The following is a 16,874-nucleotide window of genomic DNA, read 5'->3' as shown; positions in this document are numbered from 1 at the left end:
TTTAGCTCCATTATGGAGCATAAGCCCACCCACAGTCCAAAAATAAAGAGAAGTGTGATCTGTCATTAACAGCCCAGGACAGGGAACTTGTGCTCTCAGCTTTCTTACTAATTTGTTGGCATCAAGCACTTGGTCTTCTCTAAGTAGGGTTTTGCTCCTCCTCCTGGATAATGTGCTATCAGCTCCCTGATAGGAGTAGAATACTTATTTCTTAGGTGGTTTATGCTTGGAGGTACTGTTACTTTTAACAATACTGTTTTCCAGTTGAGACACACTTCCAAGAACACCTTCATTTCATCTAGTGTAACTGGGATACAGGCATAAAGCAAAGAGGCTATGAAAAAAACATGGACATGTACTTTCGCAGCTGCAGTGAATTCTGGAGCAGAGAGAGAAGAATATGCCAAAATATCAAATAGGCAGCTTGAATATGCACTTTTCATACAGTCTGTAATGCTTTCCAGCCCTTGAGGCCCCTTGCAAGAAGGGAGGAATTAACTCAGTGGGAAGGAGCAGTGAAGAAGGGGAGGTATATAGGATAAAGTATACAAGAGCAGCAAATGTCAGATATTACTCACATAGAGAACCATGCGCAATCACATTACCCTCCACGGAACAGTGCTATCAAAGCGTAATATGTCCCACTAAATCTTATTGAGTAAACTGCAGTCCATTCCTACCAAAGCTCATCCTTCGCTCCCTGCACACTTGCAGCTCCACTGCATCCCACTGCACAGGCTGCACAGACCCATGGTGCTGCAGCAGTGACAGAAAATCCTGGTGCAAAATACTGCTGTGACAGAAAGCAAGGCTGCAATCTCTGAAGTACCCAGCAGATGATCACCTGTTTGAGGACCTTTAGAAAAACCTATTATTTTGTAATACAAACTTTACATAGCAACAATAGCAGCTGAGGCAGAAGGACAGAAGGGGAATAAGACCAGCCTAACATCACCTAACTGGACCGCAAACAGATACTGTAAACCAGAGGGAGCTATTCCATGATGGAAGAACACTGATGGACAAGAACCTGCTAGTGGAAGCAACAGAGTAGAAAAAAGTTAGTCCAGCTCCCACTCCGAACACACAAGGTATGTTTGTAATGGGATGTCTACAGAAGTTTAACTTTAAGTTTCTATGACTTGAAAATATTTTGCAAGGATGTATACCTTGCTTGGTGCTGCCCCTGAACAAAGGATAGATGAGAGCAAAGCTAAAGAAATGACAGGACAGACCCTGCCCGTCAATGCCCACGACAGCATTCATGATGTTCACCAAGGTGCCTCAGGGAGTGGTGGAAAGCAATAAGAGTTCAACAAACTGAAGTAAAATTCAGAATTATTCTTCCACTTCCACTTCTTACTCTCCTTTTGTTGTTCTTTGCGGTTTTCTGTTCTGAAGTTAAAAGCTGTATTGGTGGAACATGTCTTGAATCAAAGAGGATTACTCTAATGGAATTGCAAAAGGATCATGTATTTGTTTTATTATTCTCCCTTTCCTGTAGCCAAAGACTCAACAAAAAACTAATCTGTGTTCAGACTAAACAAAAGGGTACTACACAGCCCAAATTTGTTACAGGGCATGCATAATTCCTCTACAGTTAAAATTTAAATTAACCTCCTATTACAGGCCCAATTTCTTCCTCTTCTCCAGCCAAGTTGTGTAAGAAACACTATTCTGAACACAATTTTTCTGAAGATTGTGGGATAAACCATTTAGAATGTTTAAAAATCACCTCCTTTCACTGCTCATTGACTGTTCAAAGATCCTCCTCTTATACAAACGCTGCTGTATCTTTAATTAGGTTAGAATTTCCAGAGGAGCACAAAGAGAAGTTGGTATCTAACTTCAATTGAAATGCACTAGGGTTTGGGCATTAACTTCCCTGCACTGTTTGAAAGTGTCAATCTTTATTAAAACATGGCTTGGCTTCAGAACACCCTGGAGATGTGCTGAGCCGTGCTTGCCTGCTTCAAACTACTCAACTAGAGTTGAAAGGGAACCTCGGGGACAATTTTCTGGAGTACTTTTTAGGGCTATTACATGGGGAACCATTGGCAACTTAAAATGAAGGGATGCAGCTGCTGTGTTACATGACAAGGGTAGCTGTTGTAAGCTGCCCTTTTAAACAAAAATTTCATAGGGCATTAATATTTTTGCTGATAAAGTAGGAAGCCATAGTGCACATATTTTGGCAACTAAAATTAATTTCTGATTTGGCAAGGACTGAAGATAGTTTCTCCAATCAGGGAAATGCAGGCTGGGATCCCCTTTGTTCCCTTTTAGTTTAGGCCTCGTGTAATAAGAGTATGTCTGAATTAGAAAATAGACTAAACTGTACTAAAGCGGAGTCTAAATTTCAGAAAGTGCTGCTCCTATTATATAGTATTTACACATGAACAATTTCAGCTATGCGTCTTTTCAAAAAGGATACCAAACACCGGTTAATAAACCAATTTCCTACAAGCGCTCCCTTAATTACTTTGAAAACATACAGTAACAAGATGTGCCTTGGAGTTATTACATAAACTTAAAATTAAGAATGAATTTTACCAGAGATTTTCTGTTTCAAAAGTCTAAATGAAGTCTACTTGGCTATTTTGCTGTAATATAAACCAGGGCCACAAGGAAGGGAAGTTCTCATCTCATTTACATTATTGTAAAGCAAGAGTAACTCAATTAAAGTCAATAGCTTTGAACTTGCTTAAACGAGACAAGACCTATAAGGGATTACAAGGTTGTTTTAAGCATGCCCAATAAAAAAAAAAAGTCTTATCAGGTTTTACTTACATGGCCTGCAGCAATCCGAGTTGTACAGCCTCACTTTGCTGCTAGTAGATTGGTTTTGTGTGTGTCAAGCATAAAGTGTACAGTTTAGCACAGCTCAATGTAGCATTTTAAATACAGATCTCTATAATTTCTCCCCGTGCTCACCCCCCGTCTCCCCCCAAGAAGCTAATACGTACATTAATTGCAAAGTCACAGCTTTGCAGTATAAATAGGTAGTGTTGAAGATGAAGACTCTCAGTAAATGCAAGAAGTTTTCACTCCTCATATCCAGATTCGGACTAAAGGCCGCAGGCTCATCTAACCTGATTTCCTGTATATCATACACACAGAATGTGAATCAAATTACTCTTAGGACCCTAACTCGGGTTTGACTAAAGCAAGTCCTTCTGAAAAGCATCAGGTCTAAGATGAAAGCCTTAGAGAGAGGGAATCTGTCACCTCTCTCATGACTTCATTCTGCCTTAGAATTCCCCTTGCTTTAAAGAAATTTTGATCACAAGTTTGTTTATATTCAGCTAATCACATTCTTCCTTGCTAGACTAAAGAGCCTGCAGAGCTTTTGTCCCTATGGAGATATTCAGATTATAGAAAAAAAAAGGTTGAAAGATGATTTTGTTTCTGTTAATATCCTAAAGAAGGCTGAGCTCCTTAAGACTCTCACTGTTAGGCTTTCTCAGCCCTTGGCACTTTGGAAAGGCTCATCTCTGCATTTGGTCCCATATTTTAATGTTGATACTAAAGACGTATATTGCATGCTAGTATACTCTCTCTGCTGCCACAAACAGGAATACTGCTCCCCTTCCCTAAAACTCCTACTTCTTGCTTCTCTGATCAAAGAAAATACATAGGACAATATACGGGGCCAAGTGACATGGGGGTACGGCTTGCTGTTTGCCTGGGCTGCCCTCTGCAACAGGCATAAGCTTTGCTGGTGATACTTAAAAATTTACCTTAGATCATTGGATGCATTTGTTCAAACCATAAATAAAGGCCCAGGAGGATGAAATGCTGAACACTGTAAAGGAACAGAAAGAGGGAGGCTACAGAGGGAACGAGTGTGTGTTTAAATACAGAACCTGTTCTGCCACCATTATGGCAAAGTTGGAGAAGAGCCTGCAGTAAGTGAAGCTTGCCTCACCAATAAGAAAACTGACATTAAGACATTAAAACTGACATGACTGACATTACGAAAAATCACATAGCCAGATCTCCAGCTTTTCTTTACAACATGACCTTCTCAGCAAACCTGGGCCAGGGAGACACAGGATAAGCACCTGTTACTTTGGCAGTTGTTAAGACTGGAAATGAATTTGCCCCATGATTAACCCTATTTGTAAAGTATCCCTTCGTCTTGGAAAAGAGCTTTCATTTCCAGTGTCAAAGTCAAGTTAGATTACCCAGACAATTTCAGATATTCCTGAAGAGAGGACTCAGGACATTCATCCCCTTAGGAAACTTGGAAAGCAGGACTCATTGCAGAGAAACAGCTTCCCAACTGCGCAAACTCATATGAAATGAAAAGTGGTACTGGCGCAAACTCATATGAAATGAAAAGTGGTACCGATTGGATTTTTATATAAGTACCAAAAATTCCTTGATTTTTTTTTTTTTTTTTAAATTAATGGTCCCATCATGGCATGGTGGGATAGAAAAGCTTAACGCATGTTCTTTGGGCTATGAGCTTAGTCTAGGCTGATGCACGTGGAAGTTTACACCAGGGCAGTTTCCTGACTTTAATTGTGGCTGTGGGCAGAGTATTTGGGTGGTAGCAATCTTTCACCATACAAAGGATGGCCTGCTAAAAGATTTCTTTTTCCCCTTGCAACTGGGCTGCTGACACTAGAGCTGAAAATAAATCAACATGACGACTGTGTGAAGAGCTGGGCAGTGAAAAATCCTACCAGAAAGGCCTCTATTGAAAGCTGAGAAATACACAAAACTTGGGAGACATTAGGAAGAAAGCCTGCTGGTTTACAGAAGTGCAGTGGGGGCATACATCTCTGGTCTCTACAATATTGGTTTATATTAAGCTTTATTTTAAGAGCAATGATTACATTGGCTGGGTTTCAGTCCCAGTGCCAAAGATGCCAAACAAATACCAAATACTCTCCAGGGCTTCCCGCCACCCCTACCCACTGCATTTGAACCATGCAAATTAGACGGAATTGACAGTGGAATGCTTATGGCTGAGAGCAAACAACACATTTCCCATCCTTGGGGCATTTTTCTTCCTGTTTATATGAATATAGACATGCTACTCATATACCACTAATTCAATGGATTACAGAATATTCAGCATGCAGGCACACAGCCACTGGTCTGATTGTAAGGTCCAAATGCAAAGTTAAAACCATATGGGTTCACAGGCTCCATACTGAAACCAAGAGTCACAGAGGTGCCACCCAGGAAGCTTTTTGTCTTGAGTAGTTAAAGATGGCACTGCTTCCTTCTACAGTTTGAAAGAGGAAAGCAGGAGATCAACATTACTCTCAGTATGCTGGAGCAATATCTACAGAAACAACCTTTGCACAGAAGCACCTCCTTCATCCCTACACTCCTATGAACATGAGCACATTAGTTGTGGCACTCATGTGTGCTAAACTAGCACTGACTTCTCTTCCAGTCAGGGGAACCCAGAACCACAGAAGCCTTGCCTAGCCGAGGCAATAAAGTGCTTCTTTTAAATCCATCACAGCCCATTCTCAATGGCCTGTCCTGCCGCAGCATTGCAGCCGCTGCACTAAGGGGATTTGCTGTTATCAAGCAGAAGGGGGAGACAAGACCTCAGCTTTTCTTCAGTTCCCCAGAAATGCAGACTTCTGCCCCCCTCCTGCAATAGGCCTGACCTGCTGCTCCTTCCAAGAGGGATGAAGAGGCAGCTGGTCAGAGGGGAGGGCCATGAAAAACAGTTCCTCACCTCATCGGCAGGCTGGCTCTGGCCCCACAGCAAAACCACAGCACTGGTACTGCCAAGAATTCGGTTCGCATTCTTTACTCCCTGTGGTAGCCACTAGGCCACACGGTCTCCTTCAATCCATTTGCATTTTATTAGGTCTTTTCATGCACCAGGGGACAAAAGAACAAGCCACTTCCTCCCACTGAGCTCTCATTTCACACTTCAAATGGGCTATACGGACCTTTATGGTGGAACAGCTGCCAGGGAGGAGGGGCAGGAGGAGGCAGGCAGGGCTAGGATAACAGGATAGGGCAGCATCTGAAGATGCAGCCTCAGCTCCTCTCCCAGCAACCCAGAGGAACCCAAATCAGTGCAGAACACCACCTTTCCCTCCCGCCCCCACCTCAGGGGCACCCAGAGCTCTGCAGCCACCTTGGTGGCATTCAGCCTGGGTGCTTTCTGGACTCACCTCCCACCCCCAGTAGGTGCTGCTGAGTTAATAGCCTGTACCATGTCCGTAGTCAGAGCATCAAGTAAGCTGGTAATAAATTCAACTTTCTTCCCTTCTGGGCAGCCTGCAGAAAGAAAAGAGGGGTTAATGCAAGAACACACAGGTTTGGTCTCCTGGCCCAGCTCAGCAAGGATCAGTCAGAATCTCCTTTGTTTGTAACATCAGCCATCACCACAGTCCCTAAGGAAAGGCAGAAGAATCCCTCAGTGGGTTTCTCTGTGTGGCAATTTGTCCTGCAGCTTTTGTCTGGGCACACACAGGGTCACCAACAATGTCTGGCAGGATCTGGTTAGCTTTATGGCCTCTCCCAGTTCTCTACCAGCATAACCACAGGGATGCGTTGGAAGCGCCTGGCAGACCGGAGTTCCCATGGTGACACTTGCAGAGATGTTTACAAAACAAGTCATAGCCTCCTGGGTCATCTTCCTCTGCAAACATGACTGTTTTGAGGTCCTAACTGACAGCTTAAAGCTTCCCCATGTACAGGCCAACGCGAGGAGTGCTGCTCATGCTCTCCTCTTCAGGCACAGAATGCATCGCCTGCCACCAGCTACCATAATAATTCAGTTCTTTGCATGATCACACTGCATGGGAAATACATCAGTCTAAGTCAACACGTGGTAATCGCCTCCAGCCACTGCTGGCTTAAGCAGGACAAAACAGGCTAAAGACCAGCTTGGTAACCATTTCCATTACTTAGTGCTGAGGCCATCTAGCTCCCCACCATCATAACCACTGACTGACAGAGCCTTCTGTCCTTAACAGTACCAGCCTGTTACAACAAAGCTGAGATTAAATTCTCCATCTCCTCACCTTTATGAGGCAATCTATGCTGTTTCCTTGCTTCTTAAAGGAGCAAAAGCTTGCTTCACTTACTATCGCATTGATACTGTAACAATTACTCTAGCCTACCAAGAAATGAGCATACTTCAGCCCACCACTTCCAAAACTATTGTCCAAAACCCATCAAGAGAAGACAATAGGCTGGGAGGTGATATGATAGAAAAGCCAACGCCACATCCCTCACCTCTCCTCTTTCTCCAAACCACCATGCACTACCAATTAGTCACCTGATTAAGGCAGCAGGCATCAGAAAACAGACTCCCCCAGCGACATATAGCAGTGTCAACACTTTCTGCTTTTCTCAGACAAGCAGAGAAGCACGTGTACCCCAAACAGAGCACCAGAAACTTACTGTAATCCCTTGACAGCTGAAAGAAGCTTGCAAATTGATCTGACAAAACTCCCTCCTCTGCAGTATTACAGGCTCTGTTCTCTGCAATAGCCAACCAACAGTCCCTTGCTTCTATCCATATTATGTGCATTATACACACGCAAACCCCTCAGCACTCGTTTGGCACACGGTCCAGAAAATGTCAGCATTGTAACGGGTAAGCTGCTACGGCAGCCAGAGTAGACCACTCACTTAAAGGAGCTTTTTGTTGCAGTAATGAGAAGGTTGAAAAACCATTTGCTAGAAGTCATCTCCCTGGGGCCTCAGCATCTCACCGTCTGCAGGAATTAGCAGCTTGCCATTTGCTATGTGCAAGCAAAGCTCTCCTTACTTCCTCCTCCTTTTTTTCTTCTGGCCACAGCCATGACACAGTTTGTGAAGAGGGTATGCACATGTGTGCAAGGATCTGGACTTATGTCTCCCTCACCTTGGCCTCTGCAGGGTCTCTTCACACAGGCCAAGGAGCACAGAGTGTCTGCAGAATGAGCAAACCTCTAGAAGAGGAATAGGGTATGGAGTCCCCTTTATATAATTGAGTGCAAATGGAATAATCAGTCTCAAAGTCAAGCAAGGATTTTTCTTAAAATTCAGTTCTGCTAAGAAATAAGAGCAGGAAAAAAGTAGAAAGAAACACCCTGTCTCATCCCTTGCAGTTGTCTCACCAGTGAATTTTTGCATACAAGAGCAGCTAATCAAACCAACTTCAAGCCTGTATCAAAAGATCATGCAGCGTAGCATATCTGAGGGAGACAAACCAGGATCAGATCCTCCCTCTCCTAGACTCTCCATAGACAAGGGTATTTTCAGCAACAGGAACCATCATGCCAGCCAGTGTAGCCAAGCACAGAGTTAAAAGTTTACTTAGGCACAGAAAGGTGGCTTGAGATGAGAGGGAAACTCTCCTGGAGTCTGATGCTGGGACCAGACCACTAAGCTACAAAGCATCATATGTCCTCTTCTGCATCAAACAGTTCCTGTCCCTTTGTCCAGCTGCAGTGCAGAAGAGGAGGGAGAGGGGAAACAAAACCATTCTGTCTTCCTAAGAGATCAGAAAGAGAGTCTCAAAGAAAAAGCCCAAGAGCAAAGGATTTTCACAGAGGAGTTTTGGAGATGCAGGGCGGGCAATGCAGGGAGAGGCAGTAAAGCAAGGGGAGAAGGGGATGGGGAAGAAAGGAGGTAAGGTTATTCTATTTTAGTGTGATTTCCTAAGGAAATGAGCCTTAATGCAATCATTTAGTTGGTTTCCCTACCCCCTAAAGTAATACTTGAACCAACTGGCCAATTCCATTTGAATGTGAGAGGGAGGCAGATGGGAAATTTCTACATGACTTGTGAAAATGAGGAGCTGCACAGAAGAGAGTCCTGCTGAGGGCAGAGTTGCTAAGCAGAAAGTTACAGGGCCTGAGGTCAGGAGCCGGCAGGAGGAGAATTAGGTGACACAGAAGGCAAGTCTGGAACAAATCTCATTTCCTTTGCTTTGTAGCTTCTGTTTTCAAGCAGCCTCCACTCAGGAGAGCAATGGCTGACCTGTCAGTGAGGGCCCCTCACTCTGCTCCTTAGAAAGGCAGTGGGAAGGAAAAAACAGAGCACAGGCAAGTAGGAGAGCATTTTTAAGAGATGCGCAGACACCTATGCCCAGCACATCTTCCTAGCAGAAAACAAGATAGGCAAACAGTCAATTACAGCTTGTCACTCTGTCAGGAGGGAAAAGGAGAATATAAACCAAGCAGCAATGGGACATAAAGCAGGTCCCAGGCAGAAAATGCAGGATAAAGTCCAAGCTAAGCGAAGAGTCAACATTAGTTAAGGGACCTTAGTGCATGAAGAATGCTGCCCTGCCTGGTCGGACCAGTGTCAGGGAGCCAGTTGGTCCACTGACAATTGCGAGCTGTGTCCTCTTTTGTTGCTCAGGGGGCACTAAGCTGCTGCAAATTGCTGCTAAGTGGAAAGGATCCTGACTTGGCCAGGCTTTGAAGAAGAATTTTCAATTCTGAACCCATTCTTCCCCCAGGGGACTTCCAGGCATCCAGGTTTCTTTCCCGAAAATTCTGATCCCAGACATGCTTTCAAAAGGCAGACAGGTAATAAACCAGCCCCCAGGACACTCCTACCCTTTTCCAGTTCATTGCTGAAACTGGAGGTGATCCAAAAGATCACAGAATAAAACCCATGGTAAAACATGCGCGGTGAGGGAAACCCTCCATCTCAACAATGTTCTTATCTTGTTAAGAGTCCCAAGGTGAAATAAGGAAAGAAGGCAAAGATAGGATCTTGCTCCTCTCTGACCTGGAAGTTCTCTGTCCTTGAATGGATCATCAATCTCTGTGCTCTTCGATCTGGCATCACTTTCACACACTGGAGTCTCATAGCTGAAAAAGGAGAACAAGAGGTGCTAAACTATGTGATACAGCTTTAGTGTCATCAGATGGTTGCTAAGGGGTTGTGTCTTATCTGCTTACTGCAGAGGAAACCAATAAACCTGCAGAAGAAGTATTATTCTCAAACATCAGTCTGCTTACGGACAGTAAGCAACAACAGCAGCAGTGGAGAGAGAAGGAAGAGCATAGTCTTAAGCCAGTACCAGCTACCAACCCAAACCCACATACAGCACAAGGCTCTCTTCCAACTTTTGTGGGCACAGGCCAAGCTTTTTTTCAAAGCTGTCCATGCTCTGCAGAATCACTGTATCTAGCAGAGTTTATGTCCCAGGTCATACTGGCCTGTTTTTATAACTTGCCAGACCCACAATTTGTTTCCAAACCCCAAGTGAGAAAAGATTCCCCAGGTAGTTTTAAGATACAGAGTAAGTTAAAGCAAAATCTATCACTGGCTTAAAGATCTATCAACACGCAACCAAAATCTGTACTGATCAGGATCCAAGTGGCTGCAGCATGGAAGTATAAAGCAGAGGAAAGTGTAACAAAGCCACTTGTCTTTTCACTGCTCATGCCTCTTTTGAGCAAAGACCTGATTCCTGCTGTCACCCAAAAGCTGCAAGCCAGAGAAAGAGACGTTGCTTTGCAAGAGTACTTAACACAGAGCAAAGTAAGAGCAGTAGTTAATATGCACCAGCTCCTACAGAGAGGGAGCTGCATAGTAACATCAATAGGGTACATCACATACAGCATTGCTAGCTCTCAGTTAAGGCAGCACAGAGTTGACTGCTCTAGAACTAGGAACTTATCCGATACAGCAACAGTACTTTTTTATATCTCATCTTCTCCAGGCAGGCATCTCACCAGGTCTGTAGCTCTTACCGAGTGGAAGTACCAGGCAGAGGACGTCCTGTGTCTACCAGGACACACCAGCAGTACCCAGTTGACTGGTGGCATTGCACTGGTTTGTAGAGCCCTCCAGGAGCACACTCGGGGATGACGATGCCCTCACGGGGGTTCTGCCTGGCCTCCTCCAGGGCGCTCTGCCTTTCCTGGTCGCAGGAGTGAACTTTCTCTGGAAGACAGGAGAGATGTTAGAGGGGGTGGAGAAGAAAATGCCAAATCAAGATCATCTTCCTCAGCTCAGCAGGATGAGTATCCTTCACATCAGGAGACTTTTGTGTCTGTTTCCTTCTCACCAAACACCAGTATGTCTACATCCCTAGGGACTTCTGGCTCAAGAGCTTCCTCCTGTGTTTAGCTATGACACAACAAGATTATGGATTGCAGATATTGACTGCCAAGTGCCCAGGAAGCCAGGAACAGCAGGAAAAACTGTTCCTGTTCACCTGGGTTATGGAACAGAGCTATCAGACGACAATAATTCACTATTACTGCAGCCTGGGGTTAGCATTTCCCAGATGATTTTTTCACATACTGAGAGATCCTAAATTGTGAATTGTATTTTCCTTTTAAACGAAGGAGGCAAACAACCTTCCCTGCCCCACCACCTTTTTCCAGACTGCAATGCACTCTTCCCTCTCAATAACATCTCTCCAACATGATCTCAAGAGGAGCAGAAGTTTATCCAGTGCAGAGAGCGCTTGCACACACCTTGTCAGGGAACAGAATGGGATATCCTATTCTACCCACACTGCACACTCCACCATTGTCCTCACCTGGGAAACAGAGCGCACCCAACTTTGCTTCCTACCAAGGGGTGGCTAGGACCCTGTCCCTTAATAGTTTATTAGACAGAAAAGGTTATTTCCAAAGACGTTGCCAACCAGAGAACAGAGTACACAGATGGCACACACCAAAGAACAGAAGGAAGCCCAGAAGTGGCTTCTGCATCCACCCTGGCACCTTCAGCCCTAATGCTGCCTCTTCAACCACGCACCACCTGCAGAGGAGCGACAGATGCACGCAGAGGTGCCAGGCTGCTGCCGCTCGTGTGGACCAGCCACTAAAAGGGGAAGAGATGCACAGAGTACCTGCGGGATGTTAAGACTTATTTGGCCGAACTGCCAGAAGTTCTTAATTACAAGTCTTCAAACATAGGAATAGGAAAATTATTTCAACTTTGGAAACCACTGAAGGTGTCACAGAGAGGAGGAAAAAAAGCAAGCATGTAGGACAGAAAGCAGTCAAGGCAACTGATCACAAGATTTAAAACACATCTAAGCCCAGGGTAAAAAGACAACAATATAACTCCTAACTTTTATCCTTAGGAGAGTGACAAAAACCAGAAGCAAGAGCAGTTTCTCTCTCCTTCCCTAATTTTCCTCACCCTTGCCGTTTACTATGTTTTTTCTTTTCATAAATAAGCCACAACATCTGAAACGCCTTGCCACAGACGAAAATCCCCTCAAACTTTCAATACATAAAATGCTTCAACACTGACAGGCGGTGATACCACAGGTTCATCCCAAAGGTGCAGATGTTTGCAGCGTCAGCCAGCAGACATGGCATGACCTCAGCATCCTGCCCCCACAACAGGCTTAGCGCACAACCAAGAAACACCCACTGTTTCTGTGTATTTTGCCTGCTTGTAAGTACCCCACCAGTTACATCTTATATTTTGGTGAAAAATTCTGGGGTAAAAAGTAATTTTTTATTCTGTATTTGAGGAGCAGCAGAAGTGCTGATTTCACAACTCGAATTCCTCAGCTTGGCAGCAGCAGGTACAGCACAAAATGCTCCAGTAGGTCTGCACAGCATCACCTGAGAACAGCATGTTTTGGGTACCAGAAGCACTTCTACGGGTTTCTAATTGAACTGTAGCAGCTAAAAAGTCTCAGAGACCCAGACTGGTCTCCCTCTCTTCAGCATTTCAGATCACTGTTGAGGCTGGGAATGTGAAGGGCACCTGAACTTTGCCACACACAAATCCACGCAACTGAAACACAGAATAAAACCTTTTAAGTGTCGGCAAGTCTGACTCAAGCAGAGAGAAACTTGATCGGGAAGGAGCAGGAGGGGATAAAGTCAACAAAAACTGAAAGTGAGCTCAAGCCTCAGCTGACATTTAAGCTGACTTCACTTTGCTGACAGATTTCACATATGAAAAAAAGGCCCCGTGACTGTTCCCAAGCTGTATGTGGACAGAGAAGTCATTGAGCAAGAGGCCTGCAGGCTCCCCAACAAACCTCTTACATCAGGAGAGGCCCGGCTCCCCTGCGGTCTGTGACAGCAATTCACACCTTGGCCCTCAGGTGAGGAGGATCATTCAAGCAGCTTGGGGAAGCAAAAACAGAGGCAGAATTCCCTAGCATCATTTTATATAATAAGCAAAAGAAAACAAAACAAAACTAACTTCTGCTGAAGAGAAGTACATTCCAGGAATTTTTCTATCTAAATCCCCAAAACTTCCTGAGTGCACAGAGTCAAACCAAGATCTCTCAAGTCCTCTGAGTCTTGCAAAACTAGCACTAAAAATAACTCCGAAAAAAAAATAAAGGGGGGTGGCGCTGTCTGCCAGAACAAAAAAAAAAAAGTAACTTTTATTGAAATAAAAAAAAAAAAAAAAGAAATAAATATATTCTAAAGAGTTACTATCTTATTTTACATACCTTTGCAATTAGGTATGCAAATTACACAGAACAAATGTCCTTCCTTAGACATGTTTGTACTGTGCCATAAAAATTGGCAAAAAATTCTCTGGACATATCAACAGAAATTTGTGAGAAATGAATAGTCACATCATTTACTACCAGAATACAGAACTAATTGGTAGTCACTCCTGTTTGAAGGGTGTTTAAAGGCTGAGTGAAACAAATCTTACAGGTTTTGCTCACTTGGCATCAAATAGATGTAATGATGCAAAATACACCCCTGTCACCAGTGTTCAGTGGCCCATCATTAGCAATGACAGCAGTACAACTGAAATGGCAGGGAGATCAGATTTTTCTCATTTCTGGCTTACATCTAAAAGTAGCCACTAGGAAAGTGTCATTTATTTCATCACATCCTGAAGAACATAAACCAGACATACTGGGGCAAACCAAAGGACCAGGACAAGCCTGTACTTCTTTCTCCCATGTATTTCATGTCACAACCAGTTGTGGATCAGAAACTTGCGGAGACAGACACAGCATTTGTATTTAGTGAGCAGCAATAGTTTCTCCCTTCCACCAGTTTGCCATGTGTCCCTTCCATAAACTTTTATTGACTACGACATCCTGCAGGTAGTTCTGTGGCTTGACTACATGTTGCGTGTGGAACACAGCACATCCTTTGGTTTCATCTAGACCTGGCTCCAACTAGTTTTGTTTGCTGACCCTAGTTCTTCTGCAGGATGAAGCAGTGAACACTGCAGTCTCCCTCCCTGCCTGTCACTACTTTACAGGTTCCTACTTCATCTCTTTTGCACGCTGGAGAGTCCCAGCTGACCCAGTTCTTCCTCGGAACCCTTCCCAGATCCACCATACCTTCCCTGAGCTAGAGAGGATCACAACAACAAACGCATTGACACTAAATGGAGATTCTGACAACAGCCTTGTGGAAAGTTCCTTCAGTGACATCTGTCTACTACACAGAAGAAAATCTTAACTAGCACTAGCTGCCGGAAAGGCTCTTTCCTCCAGGCTACCACTCTTACAGCACCTAATTCTCTTAAAAAATAAACATGAATATTAACAGTTGGGGTATATTTCAACAGCCAGCAAAATCAGCTGGGAAATCCATACCATCAGCTTTCCTAGTATGGGACCTGGCATGAACTGTGTATGCTGTCACCCTGAAAGATGGTCTCATGGGTAATGAAGGGACCATCAAATGCTATCCCAGCTCCAGGACACTGAAGTCAGCCTGTTCCAGTCAGACTTCTTACTGGAAACTTTGCTCTTGTTGCCAAGGCCAGGTTTATGGAGGATGGTGAAAGCCTATGGCCAAGCTGGAAGGTTTAATGCCAGCTATGAAATTAAGCTGTCATCTTAGCAAGAAGCATATATTTATAATATTACATGTGCAGGGTACTTAAAGGCATATTGCCTGTTTGAGTTAATGGGGGTTGCAGGCACAGAAAAATAAAGAAAAACCAGTTTTCCCTCTTTCCCTATATTAAACATTTAGAGAGAGAAGAATATTTAAGACAGCAAGTCAGTGAGACACAGCCTTCCAGGATGAACAATAATATTGTACCTTTTTTTTTTTTTTCATTTAAAGGCACTGTCATATTCCCAAGTTTCCTGCCATCTCTGCTTTGACTTAAGACAACCATCAGCAAAGAAGCTGAGTAACATCTGCCAACTTGCTGTTGCTGAGGAGTGAAACCTTCAGAAGACAGTAAATCTAGATTACAACAAATTCAATGACAGCAAAAAAAAAAAAACAACACAAAAAAACCCGTAGTGAATGCATACACACGCACACAAAGGAGAGACTCACTGGCAGAAATATTCATTTTACCTTAACTGCTCAGCTCTAAAATGCTGATCGTTCCTTCTTACCTCTGACTACTTCTAACACTCCTTAAAACATTTTATAAAGTAACGTCTCCAAAACCATGATCTACTGCAGGAAAACAGGGCTTGGACATCTGCAGTTGTACATTATTTATGCAACGGTTTTCCCCTAGTAATGGCCTTCTGAGAAATACATGGTCAGATTCATAAAAAGGTCTCTCATTCCTGGTCCCTTAAGTACACACATTCAAACATACATGTAGCGCCTCCACAATAAAAATAAAAATGATGGATGAGGTAGGGGACTCATCTGACTATCTAATAAACTAGACGGTTATTAAAGAGATGGGGTGTTTGTTTACCTCACAAAGCTGAGAAGAGAGGGTGTCTAGAAGCATCTAAGCAAAGGCTTGTGCTGAGCAGTTCTCCTGCTCAGCTTGCAGGGTGAGATGCAGCCAACGCGCTGCTCTGGGGACAGGGCAGCAGCCCCCAGCTGCTCTGCTGACATAACTCTCACTGCTATCAGAACCAAAGGATCAAGCATCGGTCACTGGGGCTGCGAGGATGCTGTGGATAATTAGGGTGGGACATAAGCAAGATCTGCTATCAATCCATAGCAGATATTTTTTTTACTATTCTTCTTCTCTACCCTATTCTTTTTTTTTCTTATTAAAAGAAGGAGACTGTGACACCAAAACCAACCACCTTGGAGAGATCCCCACACCCTTGAGACACAGGAGTGCTTCTCCCAAACCAGGCAAAAGAGAGGGTCTAACCTCTGTGCATCTGCCCAGCCGCAGTGAACCCATGTGAATAGCCTAACCCCAGAGCTACAGGCTACGCCAGGCAGGGCAGATTTCCTTCTCTTTCCTTCTCTCATTTCTTTTCACCAGAAACTCTGTCTGGACCAGGGAAACTTCTCCCATGGAGTTCCCACAAAAAGCTTCAGTTTTAATGAGCAAGCATTCATCTGAAGGGGAGAAAAAGGTCTTTTACTGAAGGATTCTTGACCAATCTCCATTGTTAGTGCTGAAACAGGGACCTGACTTCAAAATAACACTTAAAAAAAAAAAAAAATCAAACACATGCGTCTCCCGATTTTTTTTTCCTCAACTTCCAGATTTCCCCTCTGTCAGGAACTAGTATAGCACAGAACAAAAGGCAGCAGTATGGATACCTAGTGCCACGTTCTTGTTGACATTCGGTGCCAATCCAAAAGTGAGGACTAAGAGTCTTTGTGCCCCAGTTTTCCTCTCAGTGAGAGAAAATTTTAACTGTCTCCCAGGGGTGCCTAATTCAAACAGGGTTGTTTTCTTGTTTTTATTTAGCCCGTCTTTACAGTGCTCTGGCAGGGAAGAGTGGCCTTGAACTAGTTATTTTGTCATAGCATGTACACCAGCTTACAAAGGTGCTTCTCTGTTGTGTGAGGGAGCTCTAATAGGAACAGGACCCAAGTCCACTCTGGAAGAACAGGTGCTTCATCCCAGTACCGAGCTTACAAAAGCTGTGTGCAGAAAGCATGGCCTCATTCCACAGAGAAAGTTCGGTACAGGTTATATCAGCAGCCTGAATCTACATCCCTTCCACCTCAGAGGGGAAAGAGAATTTGAAAAGCCCTGGGTACACAAATGCACAGGGGCTGGCAGGACTAGCAAAGCAATAT

The 16,874-nt window shown here is 44.0% G+C and overlaps 1 protein-coding gene across 2 annotated transcripts in view; it reads right to left on the bottom strand.

Moving 5' to 3' along the window:
- Positions 1-16,874, bottom strand: part of SMOC1 (SPARC related modular calcium binding 1) — a 129,411-nt gene that overhangs the window by 14,393 nt on the left and 98,144 nt on the right. For both annotated transcript variants that reach the window (XM_065636006.1, XM_065636007.1), the window contains exons 8-10: positions 10,689-10,881; positions 9,718-9,800; positions 6,156-6,261 (exon numbers count right to left, since the gene is read on the bottom strand). In XM_065636006.1, coding sequence (XP_065492078.1) covers positions 6,156-6,261; positions 9,718-9,800; positions 10,689-10,881 — 382 coding nt within the window. The remainder of the gene's footprint in view (positions 1-6,155; positions 6,262-9,717; positions 9,801-10,688; positions 10,882-16,874) is intronic.

Source organism: Caloenas nicobarica, chromosome 5 (genome assembly GCF_036013445.1).
Source record: "Caloenas nicobarica isolate bCalNic1 chromosome 5, bCalNic1.hap1, whole genome shotgun sequence".
NCBI lineage: Eukaryota > Metazoa > Chordata > Aves > Columbiformes > Columbidae > Caloenas > Caloenas nicobarica.
Note: the sequence above shows the minus strand (reverse complement) of the source record. Positions and strands in the feature narration are given on the sequence as shown.